Raw genomic sequence first — 24,043 nt, forward strand, 5'->3', positions numbered from 1 at the left:
GAACTCCGGGCTCTTTCGACGAGGAGTTCGAAGCGAGTATTCCAAGCGGTGCTGACGAGAATCGTTGCGCGACGGTGCTAAAAGAGAGAAATGTTTTTCTACCAGAGAAAGACAAATGCAGGCTGTGTATCAAATTGTCGACTCAAGAATGAAGAAACAAATAAAAACGAAAGGAGAAGATTGTGGATAGCGAGTGTCGACAAAGGGTCGAAGCAGGAGGGCTGCAAAGAATGTGCCGCTCGCTGCCGGGTCCCTTGATTGTGAAGGAAATAGTCAAAGGGTTGCAAAAGAGAAGAAAAAAATTGAGGTTCGATCACGAAATGACCGTTGATGAGGGAAGACGGAAGAGGCGGCTCCGACGATGGCCAGGGAAGTTAGGGGGGTGGTGGTCCTGGGGGTTTGGCTCTGGCTGCGCCGCCTGGCAGAGGAACGACGCGGCCCCCTTCTGGAACCTGGCGCTGGCACTGGCACTGGCGGCGGACAATGAAAGCTGCGCCAACCTTGGCAGATGGGCTCAGATGGATGCGCCCAGAGTGGGACAGGATTGGCCAGGAGGGGGAGACCAGACTGGAGCAGGGGTTCGGCACTGGGCCAGGCACTGGCTCAGGCACAGCGACCCCACGGCCACTGAGATGTGCTGTACAGAGGGCCATTAGTGGGCAAGTGGGCTTTGCTGCAGCGTGCGAGACCGCTAAAATCAAGCTTTGGCTGCGGGCGCCAAAGCAGGGCGCGGCGGCGAATCACAGCACGCAGCGGCGGGGTTGGGGGCGATAGTGCATCGACCCGGCGTGCCAGACGAGTGGAACCCAGATGGGCTGTGCAGTACGCGAGATTAGAGTGGCATGTGGTGAAGGATGGCTGTACCTGTGCCACGGGCTGTCTGGCAGCTGAGATGGCGGCACTAACAGAGCGATGATCTGGCAGTCTCTGCTGTTTTTGGTCGTGGCACTGAAGTTTCTGGAGCCTACTCCGTATTGACCTTGATGCAGCTTGTAGATTGCAATGATGGAAACGAAAGAAGCAAGAAAGACGAAGGAGTATCAGCTTTAATTGGCGGCAAACAGTGCAGCTACATCTGACTTTGTCCTCTGTAGCACAGCGCCAACAACCCATCACGAACGTGGCCGAGACAAAATTGGCGATGATGTCTACGAATTTACACATCTCAATTATTCGACTCTCTGCCAAATCTGCAAGTCTGGCGCTCTCAACAGGAGCCACTCAACTGTGGTGCTGCAAAGAGGAAAATGCCACTGGTATTTGCCCAGCGCGTCCTCCCACCAACCGCTCCACTGATGTACAGCACTTGCGCCAGCGAACAGTGGCACAGTGACGGCCCCCCGCAAGCTTGCAGCAGAAAAATATACGGAGCCCGTTGAATCGCGTCAAAAGCAAGATTCACGGAAGGCGGGGGAATGTGAATGACGCCGCACATTCACACGGACAATAGAGATGCCGGGGCTTTTCGATAAAAGTGTGATGAACAATCGTCAGCAGGGCGCACACAAGCCATTCAGAAGCCCCCCCCGTCCGCTGACTTCGCCCATTGTCTGCCACCCGCCGCCATTGGGCTCGGGCCACCCCGAGGCCAGGTGCACACCATTGATTCCCGTCTCCGCCACGGGCAGCAGTCTTGCCGCAGCGCCCGACATTCTTGATTCCCACTGTTTTAACGTGAGGGAATACTGGGTAGCATCCAGCATCCCACGCTACTGCCAGGGGTAATTAACTGGGGGCCCAGGGGGGATAATCAAAAACTCGACCAGATTACGCTTATGCAAACGTGTGCTGACACTCGGGGAAGGAGAATTAACAGGAGACCAGAAAAGGTACAGAATGATTCTGCAGCAGGGTAAACAACAACCAACATGGCACCCTCGTGCTTCACGCCTCATTTGCCTCCTGCGCTGCACCGCCTCCCTGCCAAGCCAAGCCAACGTAAAAAAGCGACAGCACCACCGCAAATGCCCAGCCTGCACTATTTAACTAGTCAGTCCAGCCCTTGCCGTCAGCGCCTCTCGATGAAATTTCCTCGGCCCTTTCGGGACGAATATTTACTATTCTCACTAATTTTATTTTATTTTTTTCTTCTTCCTTTTTAGTGCTTGTCGTCTTCTTGGCCTGGCGTCCTTGGCAATACACCACAGGCTGTTGTGGTGATTCTCCCTCCGCAATCACGAGCCTTCAGCCGCCCAGCCCGCCATCCAAGCCCTTGGGTGCTCATTGGCAAAAACTCAAAAAAAAAAAAAAAAAAAAAGTATTGGCCGCCATAAATAGTCACTAGGCCTGTAGATGCAGTCACGCCGCCGACAGAGGCTATGCTGTCCGCGCTTCAAACGTCCCCCAGTACCTGACTGTGAGCAGCTCGGCTCTCATGATACCACCACTACGCACTCTTCCACTCGGTATTGTCAAGTAATCCTGCTGCGATGTATCGCCTCATTTCCACATTTCGCATTTCCGTTCTCGCCTCCCCGCAAAAACCAGTCTCAGTCTACCGGCTCCGCGCCGGATCCTCTTGTTCCCGGTGCCCCGTCTACTACAGGGTACCAACACAGCCAGGCAATGGAAACGAGGATAATGCGCGTAAATGCGTTTCAACCAGAAAAAAAGGAATTCAGCAGGCTGTGCAGTATGATTTGCATTGGCATCGTGTACTCCATCTGTACTATTTATTTTCGTCCTCATTAATCGTACCTGCTGCTGACCTGAAACGCCGGTGCCTGTCGCAGTCCCATCTTAAGATTTGATGCAAGATCGGACAAGCACACTACAGCATGTGGCCGCCGCTGCCCCCGTTTCATCCTAGCTTCACATGTCCTAGACTGTGAAATTGGATCACTGGCTACGAAACTTGTCACAAAATATCGTCCTGAGAGAGAAAACCAAACTTAAAGAGAGTGATTGACTCGCGTGTCCGTTATATCCAGGCTTTAGTATGGCATCTTCTAGTGCATGTATGCATCGCAACCTGTATCTCTCGTAGAGTCATTATTTCAAGTCTATAAATATGAGTTTGCATGTACAAATCACAGCTCGTCCCACCGCGTAATCCAAGGCTTGTTTCCCATGGAAAAGTCCACGCCGTGCTTGTACGTGCTCATGAGCTCCTCCTGGTCCACGCCGCAGTGCGTCTGCCCATCGCGGCCCTCGAACCAGCCCAGCCCGTACGTCGCGCTCGCGCCCGCGCCCGCGCGCAGCCTCCTCGCCATCTCAGCACTATTCAGCTTGGCCGTGCCCACGAAGCTGTACAGCATCTTGCTCTGGTGGATAAAAGCCAGCACCGAGGCAATGGTGTTTGGCTGCCGCGGCAGGAACGGGTGCCGGCGGCGCGCAAAGACGACCGTCGCCACGACCGTCATGTACAGCAGCACAAACATGGCGAAGCCGAAGCTGACGGAAAAGGACACGAGCGTGTCCTGCCCCGCGTAGATGCTCTTGACGTCGTCCGAGTTCCACCCGTAGGCCTTGACGAACCCCTGCCCGTCCGACGTGGTGAGCCCCGTCACGAAGACGGTCAGGAACTCGGCGAGGATGCTGCCGAAGCCCACAAAGAACATGATGAGGTGCCCGTTGGCCAGCGCCTGCAGCGGGAGGTAGCCAAACGGCAGCGCCGTGTAGTCGAGCGTGAGGATCTTGGACGGCGCGTGCCGCTTGGAGAGGATGTAGTAGGGCTCCATCATGCGCACCGCCGTCTCCATGCCGTGCCACGAGAGCTTCAGGCACACGGCCCACGCCGTCGCGAACCACGGCGCCTTGTCCGTCACGACGCCCGCGTCGGTAAACACAAAGGCGGGCACGAACCCCATAAACGCCACCATCGCAATGATGAACGAGATGCATCCGGCCGGGCGCAGCATCAGCGGGTGTGGATTGTCCGACATGTGATCGAGGGCGTCGTCGTCATACTTTTCGCGGTCCTTGCTCGACGCGGGGTTCTCGTCGTCGGGCGCCAGCGACGAGTTCTTGAGCATGTAGCGGTGGTACTTGAGCTTGTGGTGGATGTCGTGGTGTTTCGCCGTGTCCATGTCTTTAAAGTCCATGAGGATGTGGCTCACAACCGCCATGGACGCGAGGCCCGCGATGCCACGCACGTCCGAGTTGAGCCCGGAGCGACGCTTCTGTAACAGTATGAATAAAACGCTGGAAAGCACGGCGCAAATGGCCAGCGTCGAAGTGAGGAGCCGCGACCAAGTCGGCGAAAAGGTGAGCGTCTTTTCGGCGTCGGGGTGCGCCTTGCGCTCATGTAGACTCGGCGTCAGAATAACCGTCGCCGCGGCAAATGTAGGCCCCAAGGACCCCGCAAGCAGCGTGCCGAGCGACGAGACGGCGACCGTGTAGTGGCCCAGCTTGAGCGCGCGAAAGGGGCGGAAGAGGTTGAAGCTCGTTACGTAGTCGACGTTGATGGACTCGGCGGCCAGCGCGCCGCCGTCCTTGGACAGCTGGTAAAAGGCCTCGAGGCGGCGCACCTCAAAGTCGGTAAACTGCCACAGCACGCCGTAGACGACGGCCGCGAGCGTCGGCAGGAACTTGACGGCAAAGTAGATGAGCGGCTTGATCTCGCGCGGCGAGTGAAACGTCAGGATGGGCGTGTTGTGGAAACGCCGAAAGAGCACCTCCTGCATGACAGCGAGCCCGACCGAGACGAGCACCAGCAGTGTGAGATGCGGCCAGCGCATCGACCACGGCTTCCAGTTGGGCTTGGGGAAGAAGATTTGCCGTGTCGGCGTCGGCCCGGCGATGCTGGGAAACGTCGAGCGCCGCAGCTCGTCGGGCTCGTTGTTGTTGTGGATGGACATGTGGCTGCCCTCGATACTGCTGAGGTCCGCGCTGGGCTCTTGAATAATGACCTCGATGACGCGGCCCAGACGGTCCGCCTCGTCCTGGCCGCGGGTCTTGATGGTCTCGGCGCGCGTCGGCGGCTGCCGCGCCACCGTCCGGCGAAATGTAAAGGAACGGGATATGCTCCGGCCGCGGTGCGGCGAGGCGAGCAGCTCGGCGTCGCGCAGCGTGGAATCTGCGCGGAAGCCCTGGCCCAAGCCGCCGGACAGCATGCCCTGCGCCTCCTGCTGCTGCCACTGGGAAATGTACTCGTTTTCGTGCGCCGAGAGGGGACCGAGTGCGGACCCAACGTCAAAGCCCACGGGCGACATGGGCGTCGTCATATCGTCCGAAACATGGCGCGTAGACTGCGGGAGAGGCGCCATGCCCATGGCCGCCGGGTGAGCGAGTAGCGTCATGGCGTACGACTCGTCCTCGCCGTTCTCTGGGATGGTGCTGGCGAGGGTCGACGCGTAGCTGCTCCGCGAGCGAATGCTCGTCGCCGAGGTTCGTCGGCCGGGTGCTGGTCGCGCGGCATCGCCGCCGCCCGCGAGCGGCGCATAACGTCGAGAGCCAGTGTACGAGAGCGTCCCGCGCCACGAAGACCGTCGAGCCTGCTGCGACGGCTGCTGCTGTTGCGCCTCGTCTCCGAATGGCGAGCTAATACTGCCGCCACTGCTGTACAGGGACGTGGGCGAGGGGACGGCGTGGACCGGGCTCGTCAGGACCGATTCGCTGACGGCGGACGCTTCGTAGGGGCTGATGCCAATGTCTGTGACGTCGGAGATGCTCGAGCTCCTGTGGGAGAGCTCGTGCTCGGGAAAGGGCCGGGGAGGAGGAGAAGCGGCGGCGGCGGCGTGGCTCTGGCGCAGAGGCTCCTTGCCTCGTTCGCTACGATAATCCATGCTCCAAGAGCCGAACCATGGTCGGGCGTGTTAGGATGCGAGTAATTGCGATGCAAATTTGTGGTAGGCGAGGCTTGTCGAAGTACGGAGTAGTCGCCCGGGTTCCTGGCGCTAACGCTTATTTATACTGGAACGTTGATGAGCCGGTTATACGGCGGGCCTGAGTTGTTGATGTGCGGAGAATTGGCGATCAAATTGCGGCCAAAATTGAGCAAGAGAAAGACGTTATGTGTAGAAGACTGATAAAAGGTGAAGAAAGGGAGTAGATTGGGACGACAATATGTGGACAAGAGGACGTTCGGTCGGCTGGCCATCAGCTGGCGCCGGCCGCTGGAGCTGAAGTCGGGCAAGTGGGCAGGCGACCAGCCACCATTGGCTGCGCGGGGGCGAGTTCTATTCTCGGGGCCTAGGCAGCGGTCCCAAGTACATAATTATCCCACTTTATCATCTACCCATTCATTAATAACTACCAAGTACTTACCAGTCCTCTGCCAAAGTAAAATAAAAATAGGGCTGGCTAGCGTTGGTGTCTTGCAACCAAACAGGGGTTTCGTTTATTCTGAGCGGGGAGGAATGCTTTGTCCAGACTGTTACGGATAGCCACCTCAGCGCGCGGCCAGCCTGCAGCGACCAAACAAAGGAATTCTCGTGGCAGTTTGGTCCTTACAAATCGAGACCTTAGCCGCTGGCAGATGGATGGCCAGGTGTCTGGACCTGCAGGCTGTCAGCCACCAAGTCTGCTAGTGGCAGGCCAATGCTAGCGGCCTCCCACCGCTATTGATGAGGCTGACAAGCCGCATTGCCATTCTCGTATTCCTAACTCGGGTGTGCTGGTGTTTCATTGGGCGAAGTCCCCGATTAGCAACTGGTGGTTGACCTGCAGTCATGGCGATCATCATGCATCGAGCAAACGCAAATGCTAAATGTAGACGTTCTAATTGCGACAAGTGAGCATAGAGTAGAGCGTTCATGAGAAATAGTGATTATGTCTATATTCGAGAGAAAAATAAGTTTTGATGATAATCTATCCCAGTATACCAAAAAGCCCATAAAACGCCATGCTGATGCAGGCACATAGATGCCAGAAACAAAGCGCAGCTGTATAAACAAACTGCCTGAAGAGAAAACAAAAGCCTCCATCCGATAATAAGAACGAAGGAGTCTAAAAGTTCAAAAATACAGTCATCGCCAACACCGCAACACCGACCCAGTAGACAGGGCTGGTTAGGGCCGGCCCGGCAGAGACCTTGCCGCAGCAAGTGCGGTTGTAGGTGACGTTGTTGAGACGCGCCGCCGCGAGGAACACAGAGCCATTGACCGTGTCGGAGCCGTAGTTGTAGTAGTCGACGTTTAAAAAGTTGGGCGCGCGGCCCCAGTCGGAGCGGCAGTTGTTGGCAGCCATGCCCAGGCTGCCGTTGCCCTCGGCGGCGTTGGTCTGGTTGAGGACCGAGACGGCAGGTACCAGGAGCTGAATGTCAAAGACGTTGAACTCGGCATTGAGGTTGTGGTTCATGAGATACATGCGGTCCTTGGCATCTTCGGGCTTCAGGTCGGGCGGGCGCTGGACGGTGCAGGGAAAGCTCGGGTCCGTCGGGTCAAAGGGCGTCTCCCAGACCTGGGAGAACTCGTCGAGCAGCCAGGGAACGGCGGTGTGGTTGGCGTTGTAGTCGAGGAACATGATGACGCGCTTGCCGAGGAGGATGAGTTCCTCGAGCGTGGGCCAGTCGTTGAGCTTCATGGGCAGCAGGGGCGGGGTGTAGGCGTACTTTTGGATACCGCTCTTCTCAATATAAGGCTTGTAGAGCGAGGCGTCCGAGTAGTTGCCGTTGCCGAGCAGGATGGTGACGACGTCGTAAGGATGGTCGTCGACCCATTCGCGCACATCTGTGAGCCAGTCGTAGATGGGCCCGGCGTCGAGGAGATCGCAGGAGGTATGGCAGAAATGCGGCTCAGTGCCATTGGTCGGCCACTGCATCTGCCCCTGCACGAGGCGGATGCCGTCGCTGAGCTGGACCTTGACGGGCAAGGCTTGGTTGGAGCCCGAGTTGCCGGGACGGACAAAGGGCGAGTTGTGGGCGGCGACAAAGCTGATGTTGCTGTACTTGCGCGTGCAGAACTCGACGTAGTTGTTGCATGGTTGCGTGTTGGTGGGCGTGGCGGACGTTGTGCCGTTGGTGGTGGTGGTGGCCGTCGTCGTCGTGCTGGTCGAGGTGGCAGTGGTGGTGTCGTTGCTGCCCGTCAGGGTGATTTGGGTGCCGTAGGTCGAGTAGACGAGGGTCGGCGAGCCAGAGGAGCTGGGCGCGTTGGTACGGGTACCGGTGAAGAATGTCAGGCCGGAAGAGTCGCTGTAGGAGACGACCTGTGCGAGGCCGGCCGGCGCGAGGACTGCGCCGACAGCCGCAAGCGACAGTCTCATGGCGATGGAGGGCAGTGATGGAGGTGTGTTTGCGCCGACGAAGATGGAGTTGCAGAGCTATACAACGACCAGCTTGTTGGGACTGTAGCCCGAGGAATATGCTCGATATGCGGATACAGAAACAAACAAGTGCCACTCTGGTGTGGTTGTTGAAAGAGGGTATCAAATCCAGTCCTGAAATATCGAAGTGCGACGAGCAGGCACGACTCGGAGCGCTGTCTGCAAGGCGCTAGTGACGTCGACTGTTGGCACAGTGGGTGGTGCGGATAGGGTGGGCAGTGGGCAGCTCCTTTGTGGCACGCACCAATGGCGAGCGTCAATGCCCAGTGCCGGGATGAAACTATTTGCTTGTGTGCCCGCAAAGGTCTGGACTCTATCTTGTCTCAGGAAATGCAATTGGCCGGACGCCTGGGAAAGATGCGCCAATGCTGGGCAACTGCGAATAGAGAAATATGGCAGATGTCAGCGGTGGGACACCGGGGCCCGGAAGCAGCGGCAGTTTACTGGTATTGGAGATGCCCCTTGATGTGCCGATTCCCTTGTGGTTGCGAAGGCAGCAGCAGTCTTTCGATGATTCGAAGCGAAGCAATAGAGTTATTGCTGACGAGTATTTGCAAAGCCAAGGCGGCAGAGATTGCCAGAGATTTGTAGAGGCTTGCGCAGACATTGGCGGAAGCGCTGGGAATAACCAGTGAATGAGGGCTGCAGACTCCTCCTCCAGTGGCTGAGCCTCACCGTAGCGGACCCTTGTTAGCGGATGGCTCCGCAGCCTTCAGCGCCCAACGCCCTGGCCAAGTTGGCCGCTAAGCTGTTTCAGTGCAGTCATGACCTCATGTTTTTATTTTATACTCTGCTGGTGATAACCGACCAGTACTCTCGGCGTTTGGAACCCGAATAAGGCGGCACCGGAGCCAGAGAAGGAAAAAAGAGAGAAGAAATGCTGTTGTACATCGTCATTTTGTGGTCGTGCACATCAATGGGGATTTTTCTCTTTTGCAACGATCGCCGTGGCGCAAAAGCTGCCAATCTTACTATCCCTGGTAGACCCAGGCCCGGGTCAATCCATCGGGCGCCCGATCGCAACGATACCACGACGAGCCCTGCCATCCGGGACGCGTAATCACCTCTAGGCTTTAGCGCGGGCTTGGTTGTTGAATTTCTGCGCCGGAGGGCTTACATGCCGATGCATGACCCCGAAACGGTTCAGCGATGCGGTTGGCCGGCACAGCAATTGATCAATTATAGCATCTCGTTTCTGCCGCCAAGGCCGACGCTGTTTGCATTGTACGAAGAAATGGCAGGTGGCTGCCGGCTATTGGCCATGATACTGGTAGGAAGCTGCTCTCTTACAAGATGCTGCCCCTTTTGCTAGCGCACCACTGACACTGACCACTGACCACTGACCACTGACCAGTACCAGCTTGCCAAGCGTCCCCTGTCATGCAACGGGATATCAACATGAGCCTATTGAAGAGCTTCCTTGATTTGTGCCCTGTAAAAAGTCAACAGTCTCCATTGTGTAGAGGATCCCCGGCAGCCAATGTCTCATTGTCTAATCAGTTGGTTGATGCAAGCCTGGGGTTTCTTACCTAGGTACGCTCAAAGGTAAAGATTTCACTAGCGCCCGTCGCCAGCGCGGACCCTCCTGTATTCCAATTAATTTTTCAGCGTCGAGCGCTAAGCTTTTTGCTCCTTCTCCACTGGAACCACTGGAACCACTGGAACCACTGGAAACCCACTGGCAAATGGCTGCTGCTCATCCCACCCACCCACCGCGCGTTGTCGAGCTCCTTCAAGCCCAAAGCTGCCGCCGAAGCTTCGCCTCGCCTTCCTCGCGATGACGGCACGGCCACTTTTTTTTCTCTCGACTTCTTCCACGCCATCCCATCATCTACACTCGTTTTTTCTCGCCTTCTTTGTCAAGCTGTATCTGCTAATTGTGCATTGCCATTTAATCTAACTCGGAGACGGATCGACATGCATCGATACTGAGCACGCAGCACCTCCCGACGACGCCTCAACCATAGGCCGCCCACGTCCGCACATACCGGCGCACACCAACTTCATCAACAACGCCAACAACCATGGCTCCCCCCAAGGCGCGCCGCAATACCACCTTTGTGGCCGCCCTGTGCTACCTCATCACCATTCCTTTTCTAGTCCTCGTCCTCATCGGCAACATCCACATCAACGGCGTTCTCAACGACATTTTCTTCTTCAAGCTCGACGTGTCCCACATCATCCCCATTGCCGTCGACAACTCGCAGCTGCTCAACTCGGTCGCGCGCAGTCTAGGTCTGCACGACTTTTACTCTGTTGGTCTGTGGAACTTTTGTGAAGGCTATCTCGATGAGTATGTTCCCCGATGAAACGCCCGTCTGGCGCAACATGCCCAATACTAACCTATTTCCAGAGGCGTCACGTATTGCTCGCGGCCAAAGCAGTTCTACTGGTTCAATCCGGTCGAGGTCCTCGTCAGTGAACTGCTCGCCGGTGCCAAAATTGCCCTCCCCGCGCAGGTCATTACCATCCTCAAGCTCTTGCGCATCGGCTCCCAGGTCATGTACGGCTGCTTCATGGCTGGCACCGTTCTCAACGCCATCCTCCTTCTCCTCACCCCCCTCGCCACCCGTCGTCGCTTGTTTTCCCTCTTCATCTCCATCATTGGACTACTGTCCGTGATTGTGCTCGTCGTTGCCTCCGTAATCGCCACCGTCATTAGCGTCGCTGCCAGGATTGCCCTCACGGCCCAAGATCAGCTCAACATTAACGCCGAAATTGGCATCAAGATGTTTGTCTTTATGTGGATCGGTAGCCTTGTCACGCTGCTCGCATTTCTGCTGCACTCGGCCATGGGCTGCTTCTGCCGGCCACAGCGGCTCAAGCGAGGCCGATCCTCGTCGTCGAAGCGCTCCAATACCAGCATGGCGGAGACAAGTAGCAGCAACAACAACCATTTCGGTGCGCTTCCTCGCTTTGTGCGACGAAACAAGGCGAGCGGCTCGACGGTGTAATTGACGGAGTATCGAGACCAGACTCTGGTATATATGGGACTGGGTTTTTGCATTCACAGCTCGGCGTTTGGAGGTTAGATGGATCACTACATTGGACACAGCGAATTTATTTCCGTATTTTAGCACTAAGACTAGACAGTCTTGTAAATGAAACACTCATACACGCAATGTTCAAAGTGTGATATCTAAGATGGAGTGGTGTGATGGTGAGCTTGACCATATACTATTCTGACAATGACAACGCATACAGAAGGAGCGTGAGCGATGCTGGTACTTTGAGCATGGCAAGATGAAGAACAGATTCACCAACGTGTTTATGGAACCAGTCCTTTTTTTTGTGAAGTTTTTATTTATTTACATTTTTATTAGTCTTTTTGTTGGGTTTTGTTTTGTTTGTATGGTAATCACTCGCGCAAAATCCGAGTTTTATTCTTTGATATGCCTCGAAACCAAACTGTCCTTCAACTCACAAACACGATGGTGGACCCCCAAACTCCAAATTCCGAAGATTCCATTGTAAAGCGCGAGAAGAGAAACGAAATATACAGGAAAGAAAAGAGATAATGCCCGGCCGCCGGAGGAGACCACTAAAAAGTGCCCATCTCTTCACCGTGTAGGCGGCCATCATCTTTCGTCCTTTCGGTTAGTTGTTGACCACGGTAGCCGAAGCGGTGCCATTGCCAACCTTTTGCAGCGTCGGCAGCATCTTGTTGCCGGAGACCTGCTCGGCGGCGGCGCCGGGGACGCGGCCGCCAAAGGTACCGCAGCGCTTGGCGACGAAGCACTGGTTGACGGCCATGGCGACGCCCCTGAGGCTGCTACCGCGGATGGCGTCCATGGCGACCCAGTTGGGGTAGCGGACGCCCTTGAAGGCTGTCCAGAAGCGCTGCACGAGCATGACCCACGCAGGCGCGTTGAGCGCGGTGATGGCCGTGCCGCCGAACAGGTCCTTGTCCTTCAGCGTGAGCAGCAGGTCGGCCTCGTACAGCTCCTGGGCGCGGCCGTCCTTGCGGTGCTGCTGTAGGGCCGCGACCTGGTCGTACAGCATGTGGTACTCGTCGTCCTTGTTGGACCACTGCCGGAAGACGGGCAGCTCCGCAGGCGTGACGAAGCCCTTCCTGGCGCCGGGCCAGTCGTACCCGTCCGGCAGGCCGGGGATGCGGTCCTCGGGCATGCGGATGACGACCGCGGACTTGCCGCTGCCGATAATGTCGGCGATCGGCATCTGAGTCACGTCCTTGCCAGGGACGAGCACGGCGCGGTGCTTGAGGCGCTTGAAGCTGTCAATGACCTTGCTGACACCCTCACCCTGGAGCGGCTTGAAGTCTTTGCCGTTGCGCAGCTCCTTGCCGTTGACGTCGAGGATGATGAGCTCGCCGGGGAAGTCGTCGTTGAACTTGTTGATCTGCGCAACCAGCGAGTCGTGCGAGACGCCGGTGGTACCCCTGAACCCGCTCGCAATCATGGGGCTGCGACTCTTCGGGGTGCTGCCGTAGCTCTCCCAGATGCTGCCGTCCTTGTCGAGCAGCGGGCTGAGGTCGAGGACACGCACGCCGCCAACCTTGAGCTGGTAGTAGACGCTAAAGTCCTGTGTAAAGGTGTTGATGCGGTTGCCGACGCCGTAGCGCTTGTGGGTCGTGTACATGCCGGCGCGGTGCGATCGGGGCAGCATGACGTCGCGCAGCGTGTACTCGCCAATGTCGTCCATCATCGAGTGCATCCAATTGGGCGGCGCGTCGTTGGCGTAGAAGCGGCCCTCGACGCCGGTGAGGTAAAAGGTGGCGCACTCGACGCCGCGGTCGACTCCGAGATCGACGACGCTGCCGCACTGGCCACTGTCGCTGAGGCCGACCGTCTCGAGCGCGCCGCCGTACTGGACCGTCACTTTGTGAGGGAACCCAGGGTGGATCGTGAGGGTGAGCCACATCTCTTCCTTGGTGCCGATGAGGTTGTAGCGGACCTCGGCGTGGGCATCGTCGTCGCTCATTTCGGCCTTCCAGGTAATCGATCGACCGGGCTGGAGGACAGATGGAAGCTGAATGCTGAAGCTGGCACTGACATCCTCGCCTTCCACGGTCATGAGTTCCCAACGGTAGGGTGTGCCGTTGAGGAGGCCGAGCCAGAATCCGGTCTGACTCTGGGAGTAGGCCAGCTGTTTGATGGTCTCCCGCTCATCTTTGGTAATCTCGAGGGCGCGGGAGCGGACGCTCTTCTCTTCGCCTTCGACTTCTGTGGGAATTTTCACGTGCAGAGTGCTATTGAGGAATGCAATGCCGGTTTGACTGAAGGCGGTGTCTTTGGCTGGACCGGCAAGCTCCTGGTCTGGGGCGTCGGGCTGGAACGTTTTCATCTGCTCGGCTGCAATACCAAAGCGGCTGAGATCATCCTCGGACACGGCCTCATGGTTGTCCTCGGAGGTAAGCCATTTGGCAGTGCTAAGAGGCGTGAAGGAAGCAGTCTTCGCCTTGTCTGCGTTGGCGAGGCTAGGGGTAGAGGTCAAAGTAAAACTGGCGCTTTCAGTGGCGGACGCAGTGGTGCCGACGCTGTCAGCCGCCGGAAATGGAGCGCATCGGGCAAGAGACAAGAGCCCGGCTGTGGCAACCGCGAGCGTCTTGATACGGCGAGATTTGGTGTAAACCATTGTTGCTTGCACCTGGCCTGTTGTGGTTGAGTGCACGTGGTCGAGCAAATCAAAGTTGGCCGCTGGGCCAGGAGAAAGATACTAGATGTAAGGGGCAGCAAGCAGAGTGAGTGACTGGGTACGAGAAACGAGGGAAATAGTGAATGATGATGAGGGAAATAGTAGGATAGTCTGGGACGTTGGCGACTTTTATGTTAAACCTAGATACTTGGCAAACCAACAGCTGGCGCAGAACTGCGCCATTTCCATTACAAGGTTTTGCGGCGGACAGTCGTAGTCTCTGGGGCGAAATTGGTCTTCAAAGGCGTAGTGTGGCGTTGAAGCAAGGCTGTCCATCAAATTGCATTGGCCGTCGAGAAAGTTGTGCTGACGCCTCAAAATATACTTCACAAGAGGAAACGCCAAGCCACGGAATTTGTAGGAAGGTGTACCAATGTTCACAGAGTCATTGACAGATGCAAACTAGAATATCATCATCGTTCATCATTATGCAACTAGAATGTACCCACCAACTGTGCAGAGCATATGCAAATCTAACCATGCGCCATAATACCAGTCATGAGGTCTTCGTCCTCAATCTGGCTGTCGAATCCAACACCGGCATCAGGGCCTTCCTTATCAGCTCTTCTTTGTTCAACGACCATGTACTTAACATACTCTTTCTTTTCGCTCAAGCGGTCATTCACATCCTTGTATTGTGTGTTGAGAGCTGTTATGCGAGCGTGGCTGGTAGCAATTTCGCGTGCAAAGTTTTCTTCCGTTAGCACCGACGCAGCGCCTCCAAACTTTAGAAAGCTTCCCGCGGTACCATCAATCTCCAGGGTTCCATTCAGCATACCAGAAGCCAGCATGCTTTGAATCAGAGAAATCACGTCTTCGTCCGTCTCTAATTGCTCTCCTGTCTGGGCGCTGCAAGTCAGTCGTCTGACTTGGCCGATGGAGACCTCGGTAAAGATCTTTCGCAGATTGATGATCTGCCATTTTTGGTATGCAGACAAGACTTCAGCAATTAGACTCGCAGTGACGTCTTCTTGCCAGATTTCTTCATTCTGCTCCGCCAACTCCTTCAGCTGTTTGGCCTGTGGAGAGACGAACAAGGTTGCAAGTGTTTTGTATTCGGCGCTGAGTGAGTTGTAGGTTGCTATAGGTTGTGCCGAAGTGTAGGAAGGAAGAACCGGATTTTTGCCAGATTTCAGAAGTCCAACCAAAACCCATCTCTTGTGGCAATCTGCCATCACTTTGCTTACACCACGGTCCTTGATAGGGTGTGTAACGACCTGCTCCAGGGCGGCAAAGGCCTTGCCCCATTCTCGTCGGCTTAAATACGCGAGGGATCTGAAATAATTGTACTCCAACACATGACCGCTCTTGAAACTGGATGTAAGGCCTGTAGCTGTGGAAACGTAGCCGGCGGGTGTGAGGCTAGGGTCACACAGCGGTCGTGAATCTCGTGCGTCACGCGCTTCCCGAGTGGACGCCATGATCGGATAGCAGGTAATTTCTTTGTCCAGAACTTCTAGCGCTGGCTCCAAAACATTCGACTCAACGGCCAGTCTCGCTAGGTTAAGATGTGTAGATGTAAATATGGTTCCGGTCGGGTCGATGCGTAGAATCGCGATCGATAGCAGCTCGATGGCAACTGCCGGCTACATTCATGTCAGAATAGACCCTGGGTGACTCAGAACCCTACTTACCGAAAACCATGTCCCGGAAGAAATGGTGTCTAATAACTGCCGGAACGGACCGCCAGCGTAGCGGATCTGGACCGGGTCGAAGTGCGTCAAGAAGACCACAATTTTATCCATAACAGCTCGCTTGCCGAAATTGCTCGGCAATGACCCAGTGGTCATCATCATGTCGATGACGTACAAATATCCGATTGAGTTCGTGGAGGGATCGATAACCTGGAGTGCAAGGGTCACGGTTAGCTAGGCGAGCTGTTGGGCAAACATAGCGGCGACGCAGCCTACCTCGAACGCTCGTCGCGGATCATCTCGCAGTGCCGCCTTGGACGCCTGCGGCATATCGCCGGTGCCTGATATATAGCCTCTGATCTCAGCATCACGCCTCTTGACGGTCTCGCTGGCGCCTGGGTCAGCGAGGCTGTTGAGAATCGCAAGAGCGTGATCCATCTTGGCGGTGGTCTGGTGTTTGAAAGAGGGCGGGCTGCCCGCCGATCAATGTGGCCTCGCGGCAGTAGTTATTGCTGATTCGAAGCTGACAAAAAAAACAATATTTAATCAAGCAAACTATTTCTCCAATGAATCGCCCCGCAGGATGATGAGCAGTCGACGTCGATGTGTTTCGTGGGGTTGCGAGATCTGGAAGCTGGCCAAAGTTAGACCGGAGCTTCAGGCAACAGCTACCCCGCCAGCCCTGTTCACAGTGTCAACGCGCAGTATTCACACCTCCTACGTGCACTGGTGGAGGATGCCTTAGCGCTAACAAGTGCTACACCAGAGCACATCACAAATCATTTACCAAAATATAAAAATATGTATTCAAAGCGCCATATTCCACCATTACTATACATTCCGTCTAATATGCACCGTTATGCCCGAAGAGCCCTTGATAATTATGCCACCAACCACCAACCTCCAACAACAGCCAACAAAGTACCATGTCCCAGCAAATGCTCTTTAATAGTCAAATCCCATCCAAATGCGCAAATGAAAAACCCAGTCGCTGTCTTTTCCTAATAAGCACGTCTAGGCCCTCGAACGAACGGCACGATGCCGTTTTGCATCCACTGTGAGCCCGAAGGCTTCCAGCTGCTAGGCCCCGAGGCGAAGCTGGTTTGTCCGTACGAATGGTCTCTTGGTGGCAGGCCGTGTTGCTGTTCAAAAGCAACCGCGTGATGGCTGCGGCCTCGAGATGCCTCACTGCTGCCTAGCTGTGGCGTTGCACACCCCATACGCGATGGCGAGGTCGACTGCGAGCCAGTGCCCAGGCCTCGACGTGACGAGTTTTGCTCCTCGGTACGCTTCTTCCACCACGCCGGAAATCCATGGAAGAGGCCGAGCGATCGTTGCGTAGCCTCGTCCTGGGGCATCTCGTGCTTGAACTTGCAGCCCTGCTGTGTGAAGGCGCAAACGCCCTCGTGAATCCACTTGTCGCAGTATATCTTGATCTTTCTGCTCGATTTGGGGCTTGTGGCAACAATGCAGTCGATTTGATTCTGGTACTCATAAAATTAGTACATAATTCTATGGTCAAGATACAAGGCATGGTTACCTGGAGATTGTCTGGCAGAGGCGTGGGCTGCTACCAACATCAATCACTGATACTCAGTCGTTGCAGGGTTGGCCGCTTACCTTTGGGGTAGAGACTCGATGATGTTCCTTTGCATTCTGGAGACGCAGCTTTTCGAGCGGTTGAAGTATCACCATGCCGTCGTGCTCCTCCTCTCGTCCCGGAACTCCTTTCATCGGAGGTAGCATGTCCGCGGGTATCAACCGTGTGAATTGCCCGTTACCACGATCAAGATAGTAGCAGTAAGAAGTCGATGTATTTCCGTCAAACGCGTAACTCAAAAGCCCGGCGCCTGCTGGCAGCGACTCAAAGTTTGAGCCCACGCTTGCTCGCGACGAGGACGACGTGTGCTGGCTGGCAGTGGTCGAGCTACCAACACCGTCCTGCTGGGTGCTCCCTCGCGAACTCAGGGAGGCACTGTCACACGGCGAGCTCTGAGAAGAGTGCTGGACGTTCCAAATTCTATTCATGTTGTAGCCAAAGTGCTGTTCTCTCGGCTGTGGTGGTGTCGTGAATGGCGCTGGATCGGGCAGCGAAGCAGTCGTGGTGCTGGAGAATGCCATGTCGTAAACGTTTTCGTGGCGGGGATGATGCAGGAACAATAAAAGTGCGTTTGATGCAGTTTTAAGTACAATGCAAACCACTGGCTGTTTCGTCGAAGGCCTTTGAGCTGGTCTTTGCGCTGGCACTTCCGTTCGCTGGTCCGAGAGCTGGCAAGCGTGACACAAGCCACAGAGCGCCCGCTGTATGATGTTATATGATAATGCAGAAAAACGTTTGTGTAGCAGTACAGGAAATGAGTCCCAAACATAAAACAGAGGAAATTATCAAATACAAGTCACATTAAAGGAGTCACCGCACGACAGGACATGCATGTCACTGGGCACTTGACACGGCTCGCCACACGCATGGCTGCCTGGGCTGGCTGGCTGCAGGCGGACCACTAGTTATGAGGCAAACGTCAGGCCGGACAATGTTAATGCTCAAACCGCAAAGGGAAAGTGGTAATATCTTTTCATGGGTAATAATAAAGTAAAGTCGATGAAACAATAGCCAGCCAGATAAGCAAATTCCATCTCATCATTCATCCTGAGCTCGTCACCGATTCGCGCCACATCCAGCTGTTTATATAGCAAGACATTGTTTTTTCGCAAGCAATCATCTATAAGCAAGGTTTCTGTCTGCAGACACCTGGCGCAGCTTTTCATGCAAGGCATAAAGCCGTATTTGCTTTACTGCTCGTTGCTCCTTGTTACGGGCCACTTCGTCAATGGCCATCCGGATTTCCACTTCAGATGCTAGTCGAGACACGTAGTGCCAAAACTCATTTGGAACGAGTGAAGTCTGTGCAGGCGCAGGCAGAGCTACAGTAACGTGCTTCTTCACGCTGTGGGGGTGGCCAGCCCGCTCGTGTTGCTGGCCTGCCTGGCTGCCGGCGGCGTTTGTGCCTTGTTGTAATTTTCCGCCTGGTTGGGCCCCGACGGCGCCGTGCGGGACTCGGGCGAATTTTTCTTTGATGGGACCCTTGTTTCTGGAGGGGATCGATGTGATTTGGATGCGCTCGACTTGGGCGGGGCGCTGGGTCGTTTTTGTTTGCTCTGCGAGCTCGCGGTGGCCGGCTTCTTGCTCTTCTGTATGGGCGTACGATTAACTTCTCTTCCCTTGGTCGTCTTTTTCTTGGTAGGGGTCGGTGAGGGGGTGGGTAGCTGTGCTGTTGGATTTCTGCGGCGGCTTTTACCTTTTGTAAGCGCGGGCTCTTCGCCGGATTCGCTGGAGCTGTCGCCTCCGGAGAATTCGTCACTATCACTAGATACTCCCCTTTCCGCGTCTTCCTTTTGGACGTTTGCCTTTGATGTGTAGTCGATTTTCTAGCTTTGAGTTAGTTGCTGCTCTCCCTGAGGGCCTAAGAGTAACATACCGTGCGGCGTCGGCCACCTCTACCAAGAACTTCGCGGTTGGCTTCTGCCTTGCGGCGAGCCTCCTCTTCTCTCTGTGCGATGATTTTGTCCCATACACCAGCATTGAGGGGCACGGGAGCCTCGGCTTCGGCCGTGGGTAGGCTCTCAAATCCAACCTTGTCAGAGTTCCAAACGCGGGCGTAGGCAAAGGGGGCCTCTCCGGTGGGGTTTTCTTCTTCCACCTTGGCCTGCTCCATTTGTGATCTGTCGAGCAAACGGTCCACCATCGCAGATGTGTACTCGATCTTTGTTTTTTGGTAATTGTCATTAAACAATGCAGAGGCACCGTGCTTGAGGATAGACTCGAGGTCTGCACCTTCTAGCTCGTCGTCATCCATGCTTTCGATGAGAGCATGATCCAAGGCCATTTTGCTCCTACCGACTTGCACGATTCTTTCTTCGACTGAATCTTTCGTCATGAACTGGAAACAAAGAACCTTGTTCTTTTGTCCAATTCGATGCGCTCGAGAAAGAGCCTGCAAGTCTTGGTGCGGGTTGAAGTCAGGATCCATTATGATGACGGTATCGGCAGTAGCTAGGTTGATACCGACACCACCAGCGCGCGTGGAGAGTAGGAAAGCAAATAGAGGCGAGTCTGGCTCGTTGAAGGCGTCGATTCGCTTTTGTTTTTCGAGACTCGACATGCCACCGTCAAGCCTTTTATATTCACAGCTAATGCCGATCAGGAAATCTTCTATGATATCGAGCTGCTGCAGAAATTGGCTGAAGATGAGCACTCGGTGGCCGCGCTCTTTGAGCTTCGGGAGCATGATCTCAAGAAGCAGCAACTTAGCAGAAGCCTCGACGAGATTGCGAAACATGACAACATGATCATGGTGTCTCTCTTCGATATTTTCCGAGTACATGAAAGGGTGGCAGAGACACTTGCGTAGCTGCATAAGAATGTTGTTGAGGCTGCCTCGATCGGTCCGTTTAAGCTTGCTGTCTGCAAAGATCGCCTTGATGAGTTCGGGATTCTTGGACATGATGCTCTTTGCCAACTTTTCCTGGACAACTGTCATGGTAACCGGCACGATAATTTGGGCCATTGGCGGAAGAAATTTCAGCACGCCAGCCTTTGTGCGCCGAAGGAAGTACGGCCTGATTTTGTCGTGCAGTCGCGGCAAAGTCTCCTTGTCTAAAATCTCAAACTCCTCATCAAGCTTCGCAGCATCCTGCGAGGTATCAATAAACTGGATTAGATTGAACAGCTCACGTTTGTTGTTTTGCAGCGGCGTGCCCGTGAGCAAAAGACGGAAAGGTATCCTCATGCCACGCAAGGCTTGATAAAGAAGATTCTGGTCATTCTTGAGGCGCTGCCCCTCGTCTACAACCAGTCCAGCCCACTTGACTGGCTTGAAAAGTCCTGCAGTTCTAGGATCTTGGGCCGAATCATACGACATGATGACAGCGTGAGCTCGCATGGCGCCTCTGTGCTCAGGGAAGAGCTCATAGCGGTATGTGAGTTCTTGGGACTCCTTGCCTCCGTGATATGCAACGACTCTAAGATCTGGTGCCCATTGTCTAAACTCGCGTCGCCAGTTGGGACATGTCGCGTTCGGAACGACAATGAGGAATGGCCAGCACTCGGAAATGTTAGCATGTAACGTCCTCGGCGCAAGGAAGAGCTTACCTTGGGATTGTCCTGCACCAGACTCGTCACCAGGCTCACAACCTGTACCGTCTTTCCGAGGCCCATTTCGTCGGCTAGAACGACACTGCGACTATGATGGTAGTTTCCAAGAAGCCAGTTTAGGCCTTCCAGTTGGTATCCCATCAATTTGCCGCGGCGGATTCCTTTGGGTTGGGCGTTCAGCTCTGTAAACGCTTCATGCTTGAACTCTTCGACACGGTGTCGGATAGTTGTTGGCGTCTCCTGCTCAAAATACTTTCCATTGACGTATTCGCCATAAGCCTCGACGTATGCGGGGTAAAGAGCAGTCATTTCTGGCGTCGGAGGTGTGTCCCAGACAACGTCTTCATAGCCAAGACCCTGAAATTTGACAAAAATACGGCGGACATATGAGATGTTGCCTAGCATCTCTTCTTTGGAGCGATGAGCGGGTGCTGCAGAGTCCATCTTGGCAACAAGAATAATGTCCGGCGCTAAAAATTCCTCCGGAATCGCGTCTTTCTCGGTCATGTGCAGTAGACTTTGTTCTACATCACGTTTCCCAAAGGCTTTTCGAGAAAGTGCCGCGACAATGCCGAAGACCCAAGCACCGGGAAGCCAAGTACAATGGGCGTATGATTTGGTCTCCCATTTGACGAGATATTCCTTTTCGTCATCTGGAGTATCTTGCCAGTAAGGGGCTCGCTGTCCCTTGACAGGCACATAGGGTTTAGTTGGACGCCAGGCGACAAGGCGATGAATCTTGTGTGTCATGCCAAGACACTCTGAGCAGCGCCATTTCTTAGAATAGCTGGCGACATCTGACTGGACACCCTCTTGTGGTGGCAGATGATTCTGATGCCAGCCTCTATGACATGCTTGACAGCGGAAAAGAACATTTTCAGTGTTGTTGATCAGCTCACGCGCCACGGGCGCCACGGGGTCAATTCCATTGTTCTCCTCGCGCATCTTTTCTTCTTGGCGGGCCGTGCGTTTCGGCGAGAATGCTGAGCAAGAGAGACCTGGGGATCTGCATTGCTGGCACATGTCGTATTTTGGCGCCGTCTCATCTCTAGAAGTGTAGACACCAATGCAGAATTTGCACTGCAAAACAAAGGAATCCTCGTCAACTTTGGTGACCATGTGCTCTCGAGAGCTGCGAAGGCCAATGCAAGATTTGTGGAAAGTAAGACTGCACCCTTGGCAGTAAATGAGTTGTCCTCGTTGTCTGGAGCCAGCACAGACATGACATTTCTGCATATGAGCGACAGCAAACGGAGATTCAGGCTCGATAGGCTGAAATGTTTCCCTGACCGAGACAACCTTGGGCGCGCCACGCTCTTTCATCACGGCCATCGACTCGAAATCGTCGTCTGAATCAAACTCGTCATTCATTCCTTGTACATTCTTGTTTGCCCGCGAGGATCTCCTGAGCGGCTCAAATTCAATGTCAGAGCCTGCCCCTGATTGTCTTTTCCTGATAGGTATAGACTTCCCACGTCCTCGAGTAGGACGCCTGCCCCTCTTTGGCGGTGCCAAGTCAGATATAACAGGCATGAAATCGTCGTCGTCGCTGCCCTTATCTCGAGTTCCGGGAGCTTCGCGCTCAGGTTCTGGGCCGTAGTAGGATGGCTTACTAGCACGGGGCCGCAACGATCTAGACGGACGAGACGGTTGATCAGCTTCGTCATCGGAGTGCCCAGGCTCTTCACGTCGTGTGATGACAATTCTTGGTTTCTGCGATGCTCGCCGCGTAGAACGCCGAGTGATCTGTTTCACGGATTCGTCGCTCTCGTCTTCATCCAACTCCATGGCATCAGATTGGAGTTCCACCGGTTCTGACTCGAAGTCGGAGTCCCACTCGTTGGCCCCATGTTTGCGCTTTCTGGGGTTCTTCGACATGTTGAAAGGATCCAAAAATTCGTCCAGAGCAGATTGGCCGTTTCTTAACTGGAGAAGATGGTCGTGCGTTATCTTGGTTCTGTTAGATGACTGTTGTGAGGACAAAAAGGGGGGATTTAAAACAAATTCAGCTCTTGCAGCGAAGGATTGGTTGCATAGAACGGCAGGGGATGTGCGAGAAGATGAAGTCTGTGATGTGCGGGTGTGCATGATGAAGAAGGAGAGCGAAATCGTTATTCTGGTGGAGAAACAGAAAGGTGAAGGGGTATTGAAGTAAACGCACGGTGGTTATGAGTGGCATTGTGATATCGGTGTGCTGCTAGTGTGCATCGAAGATGATTGAACTAAACTCACAGTTTCAACTCGTCCATCAGTAAACTCCACGTGGTAAGAGTCCGCAAACGCAACTTCACCGCAGATGTGATCCACTACTTCGGATAGAACGACAGAGTAGTCCTCGACCAAAGACTCGGGCAGAGCTGGTAGTTCAACTTCCAATCGAAGTGCATATGCAGGAAACTGGGCACTGATGTCAGCGTTGTCTTGCGACCCAGCTCGCTGACCATTAGCTAGTATTGTCTCGCCTTCCGCGCGCCGGTTTTCTCCTTGCGACAAATCTCTTTTGACTGTGAAATCCTCAATGACTTCATTTGCGGCATTCGCGGCGGAATTATCGTCAGAACCATTGCCATGTCCCTCTTGTTCGACATATTCCATGGCAGCGCCTTCCGTGGCGTCGGAATCGGCTGCAACATCCTCAGTTCGAGCATTCCACGGCTCGAGTTCAGGTTGCTCTTCGACAATAGGCTCCTGATCACTATTGTCTGGGACAGCGCCTTCTTCGGCGTCATCGGCATCTGCTTGGACGCCCTGGCTTTGAGCATTTGAGGGCTCGACTTGGCATATTTCATGGCCAACAGGCTCTTGCGCAACATCATCTGCAACAATTGCATTCTGATAGTCGCCGTGAAGATTATCATCCATGCCGATATCCTCCGAGGCCACTTCGGCCGTGGCCTCGTGGAAGGCGGCATCACGCGTCACCCAGTCAAACGCATCGAAGGCACCATCCAGACCTTCTAGGCCGTCGAGATCGTTCATTGCTGCATGGTAAAATTACAAGATTGTATATAAGATATCGTTGAGCCAGAGCCGTCAGCAAAAAGGTGAAGCAAGTGAGTTGCAATGGTGAATACCTAGATCTGAGGCCAGGTTGAATGGCTTCACGTCGCGGTTCCACTTAAAGCTACAGCAGCAAGGCACTACCAGGAATCTGTACAGTATTGCTCTACTCCAGCTGTTAGTTATGCAGCACTCGCGAAACCCGCCCCACGCCCGGCCTCAAACTGCCAGGCAGAGGCTCCACTCCATCCAGTGTGCAGCGCCAAAGGGAGTATTTTATCGCTGACCGCCTGGCGATGCCCCTGTAATGGATGCGGCAGAAATAGGCCTGTCGCAAAAGTTTCAGGAAGCTGTTTTGCGAGGCTAGAAATTACGCTTTGTGATAGTTACTACTCATATC

General features: G+C 54.6%; 7 protein-coding genes across 8 annotated transcripts; 1 reads left to right on the plus strand and 6 right to left on the minus strand.

Annotated features, from left to right (window-relative positions):
• Window positions 1-3,029: 3,029 nt before the first annotated feature.
• LMH87_000919 (uncharacterized protein) lies at window positions 3,030-5,726 on the minus strand (the record flags this gene model as incomplete). 2 transcript variants are annotated; one of them, XM_056198909.1, is made up of 1 exon in its annotated part: window positions 3,030-5,726. In XM_056198909.1, the coding sequence occupies one exon, from the start codon at window positions 5,724-5,726 to the stop codon at window positions 3,030-3,032; it is 2,697 nt and encodes an 898-aa protein (XP_056055809.1). The 2 variants fall into 2 exon arrangements, with proteins under 2 accessions (XP_056055809.1, XP_056055808.1); XM_056198908.1 differs by having other exon boundaries at window positions 3,030-3,884.
• A 1,162-nt stretch (window positions 5,727-6,888) lies between these two features.
• On the minus strand, window positions 6,889-8,142 carry LMH87_000920 (uncharacterized protein; the record flags this gene model as incomplete). Its single annotated transcript, XM_056198910.1, has 1 exon — window positions 6,889-8,142. The coding sequence occupies one exon, from the start codon at window positions 8,140-8,142 to the stop codon at window positions 6,889-6,891; it is 1,254 nt and encodes a 417-aa protein (XP_056055810.1).
• A 2,084-nt stretch (window positions 8,143-10,226) lies between these two features.
• Window positions 10,227-11,156, plus strand: LMH87_000921 (uncharacterized protein; the record flags this gene model as incomplete). Its single annotated transcript, XM_056198911.1, has 2 exons — window positions 10,227-10,495; window positions 10,556-11,156. 2 exons carry the CDS (start codon window positions 10,227-10,229, stop codon window positions 11,154-11,156), a joined length of 870 nt encoding a protein of 289 aa, XP_056055811.1.
• A 643-nt stretch (window positions 11,157-11,799) lies between these two features.
• On the minus strand, window positions 11,800-13,797 carry LMH87_000922 (uncharacterized protein; the record flags this gene model as incomplete). The annotated part of the gene is made up of 1 exon (XM_056198912.1): window positions 11,800-13,797. One exon carries the CDS (start codon window positions 13,795-13,797, stop codon window positions 11,800-11,802), a length of 1,998 nt encoding a protein of 665 aa, XP_056055812.1.
• Window positions 13,798-14,330: 533 nt separating this feature from the next.
• LMH87_000923 (uncharacterized protein) lies at window positions 14,331-15,929 on the minus strand (the record flags this gene model as incomplete). The annotated part of the gene is made up of 3 exons (XM_056198913.1): window positions 14,331-15,443; window positions 15,492-15,701; window positions 15,768-15,929. The coding sequence occupies 3 exons, from the start codon at window positions 15,927-15,929 to the stop codon at window positions 14,331-14,333; spliced, it is 1,485 nt and encodes a 494-aa protein (XP_056055813.1).
• Window positions 15,930-16,492: 563 nt separating this feature from the next.
• LMH87_000924 (uncharacterized protein) lies at window positions 16,493-17,612 on the minus strand (the record flags this gene model as incomplete). Its single annotated transcript, XM_056198914.1, has 3 exons — window positions 16,493-16,975; window positions 17,032-17,058; window positions 17,112-17,612. 3 exons carry the CDS (start codon window positions 17,610-17,612, stop codon window positions 16,493-16,495), a joined length of 1,011 nt encoding a protein of 336 aa, XP_056055814.1.
• A 595-nt stretch (window positions 17,613-18,207) lies between these two features.
• On the minus strand, window positions 18,208-23,622 carry LMH87_000925 (uncharacterized protein; the record flags this gene model as incomplete). Its single annotated transcript, XM_056198915.1, has 5 exons — window positions 18,208-18,680; window positions 18,788-18,917; window positions 18,968-20,593; window positions 20,641-22,593; window positions 22,876-23,622. The coding sequence occupies 5 exons, from the start codon at window positions 23,620-23,622 to the stop codon at window positions 18,208-18,210; spliced, it is 4,929 nt and encodes a 1,642-aa protein (XP_056055815.1).
• Window positions 23,623-24,043: the final 421 nt, after the last annotated feature.

This window comes from Akanthomyces muscarius, chromosome 6, assembly GCF_028009165.1.
Source record: "Akanthomyces muscarius strain Ve6 chromosome 6, whole genome shotgun sequence".
Lineage (NCBI taxonomy): Eukaryota > Fungi > Ascomycota > Sordariomycetes > Hypocreales > Cordycipitaceae > Akanthomyces > Akanthomyces muscarius.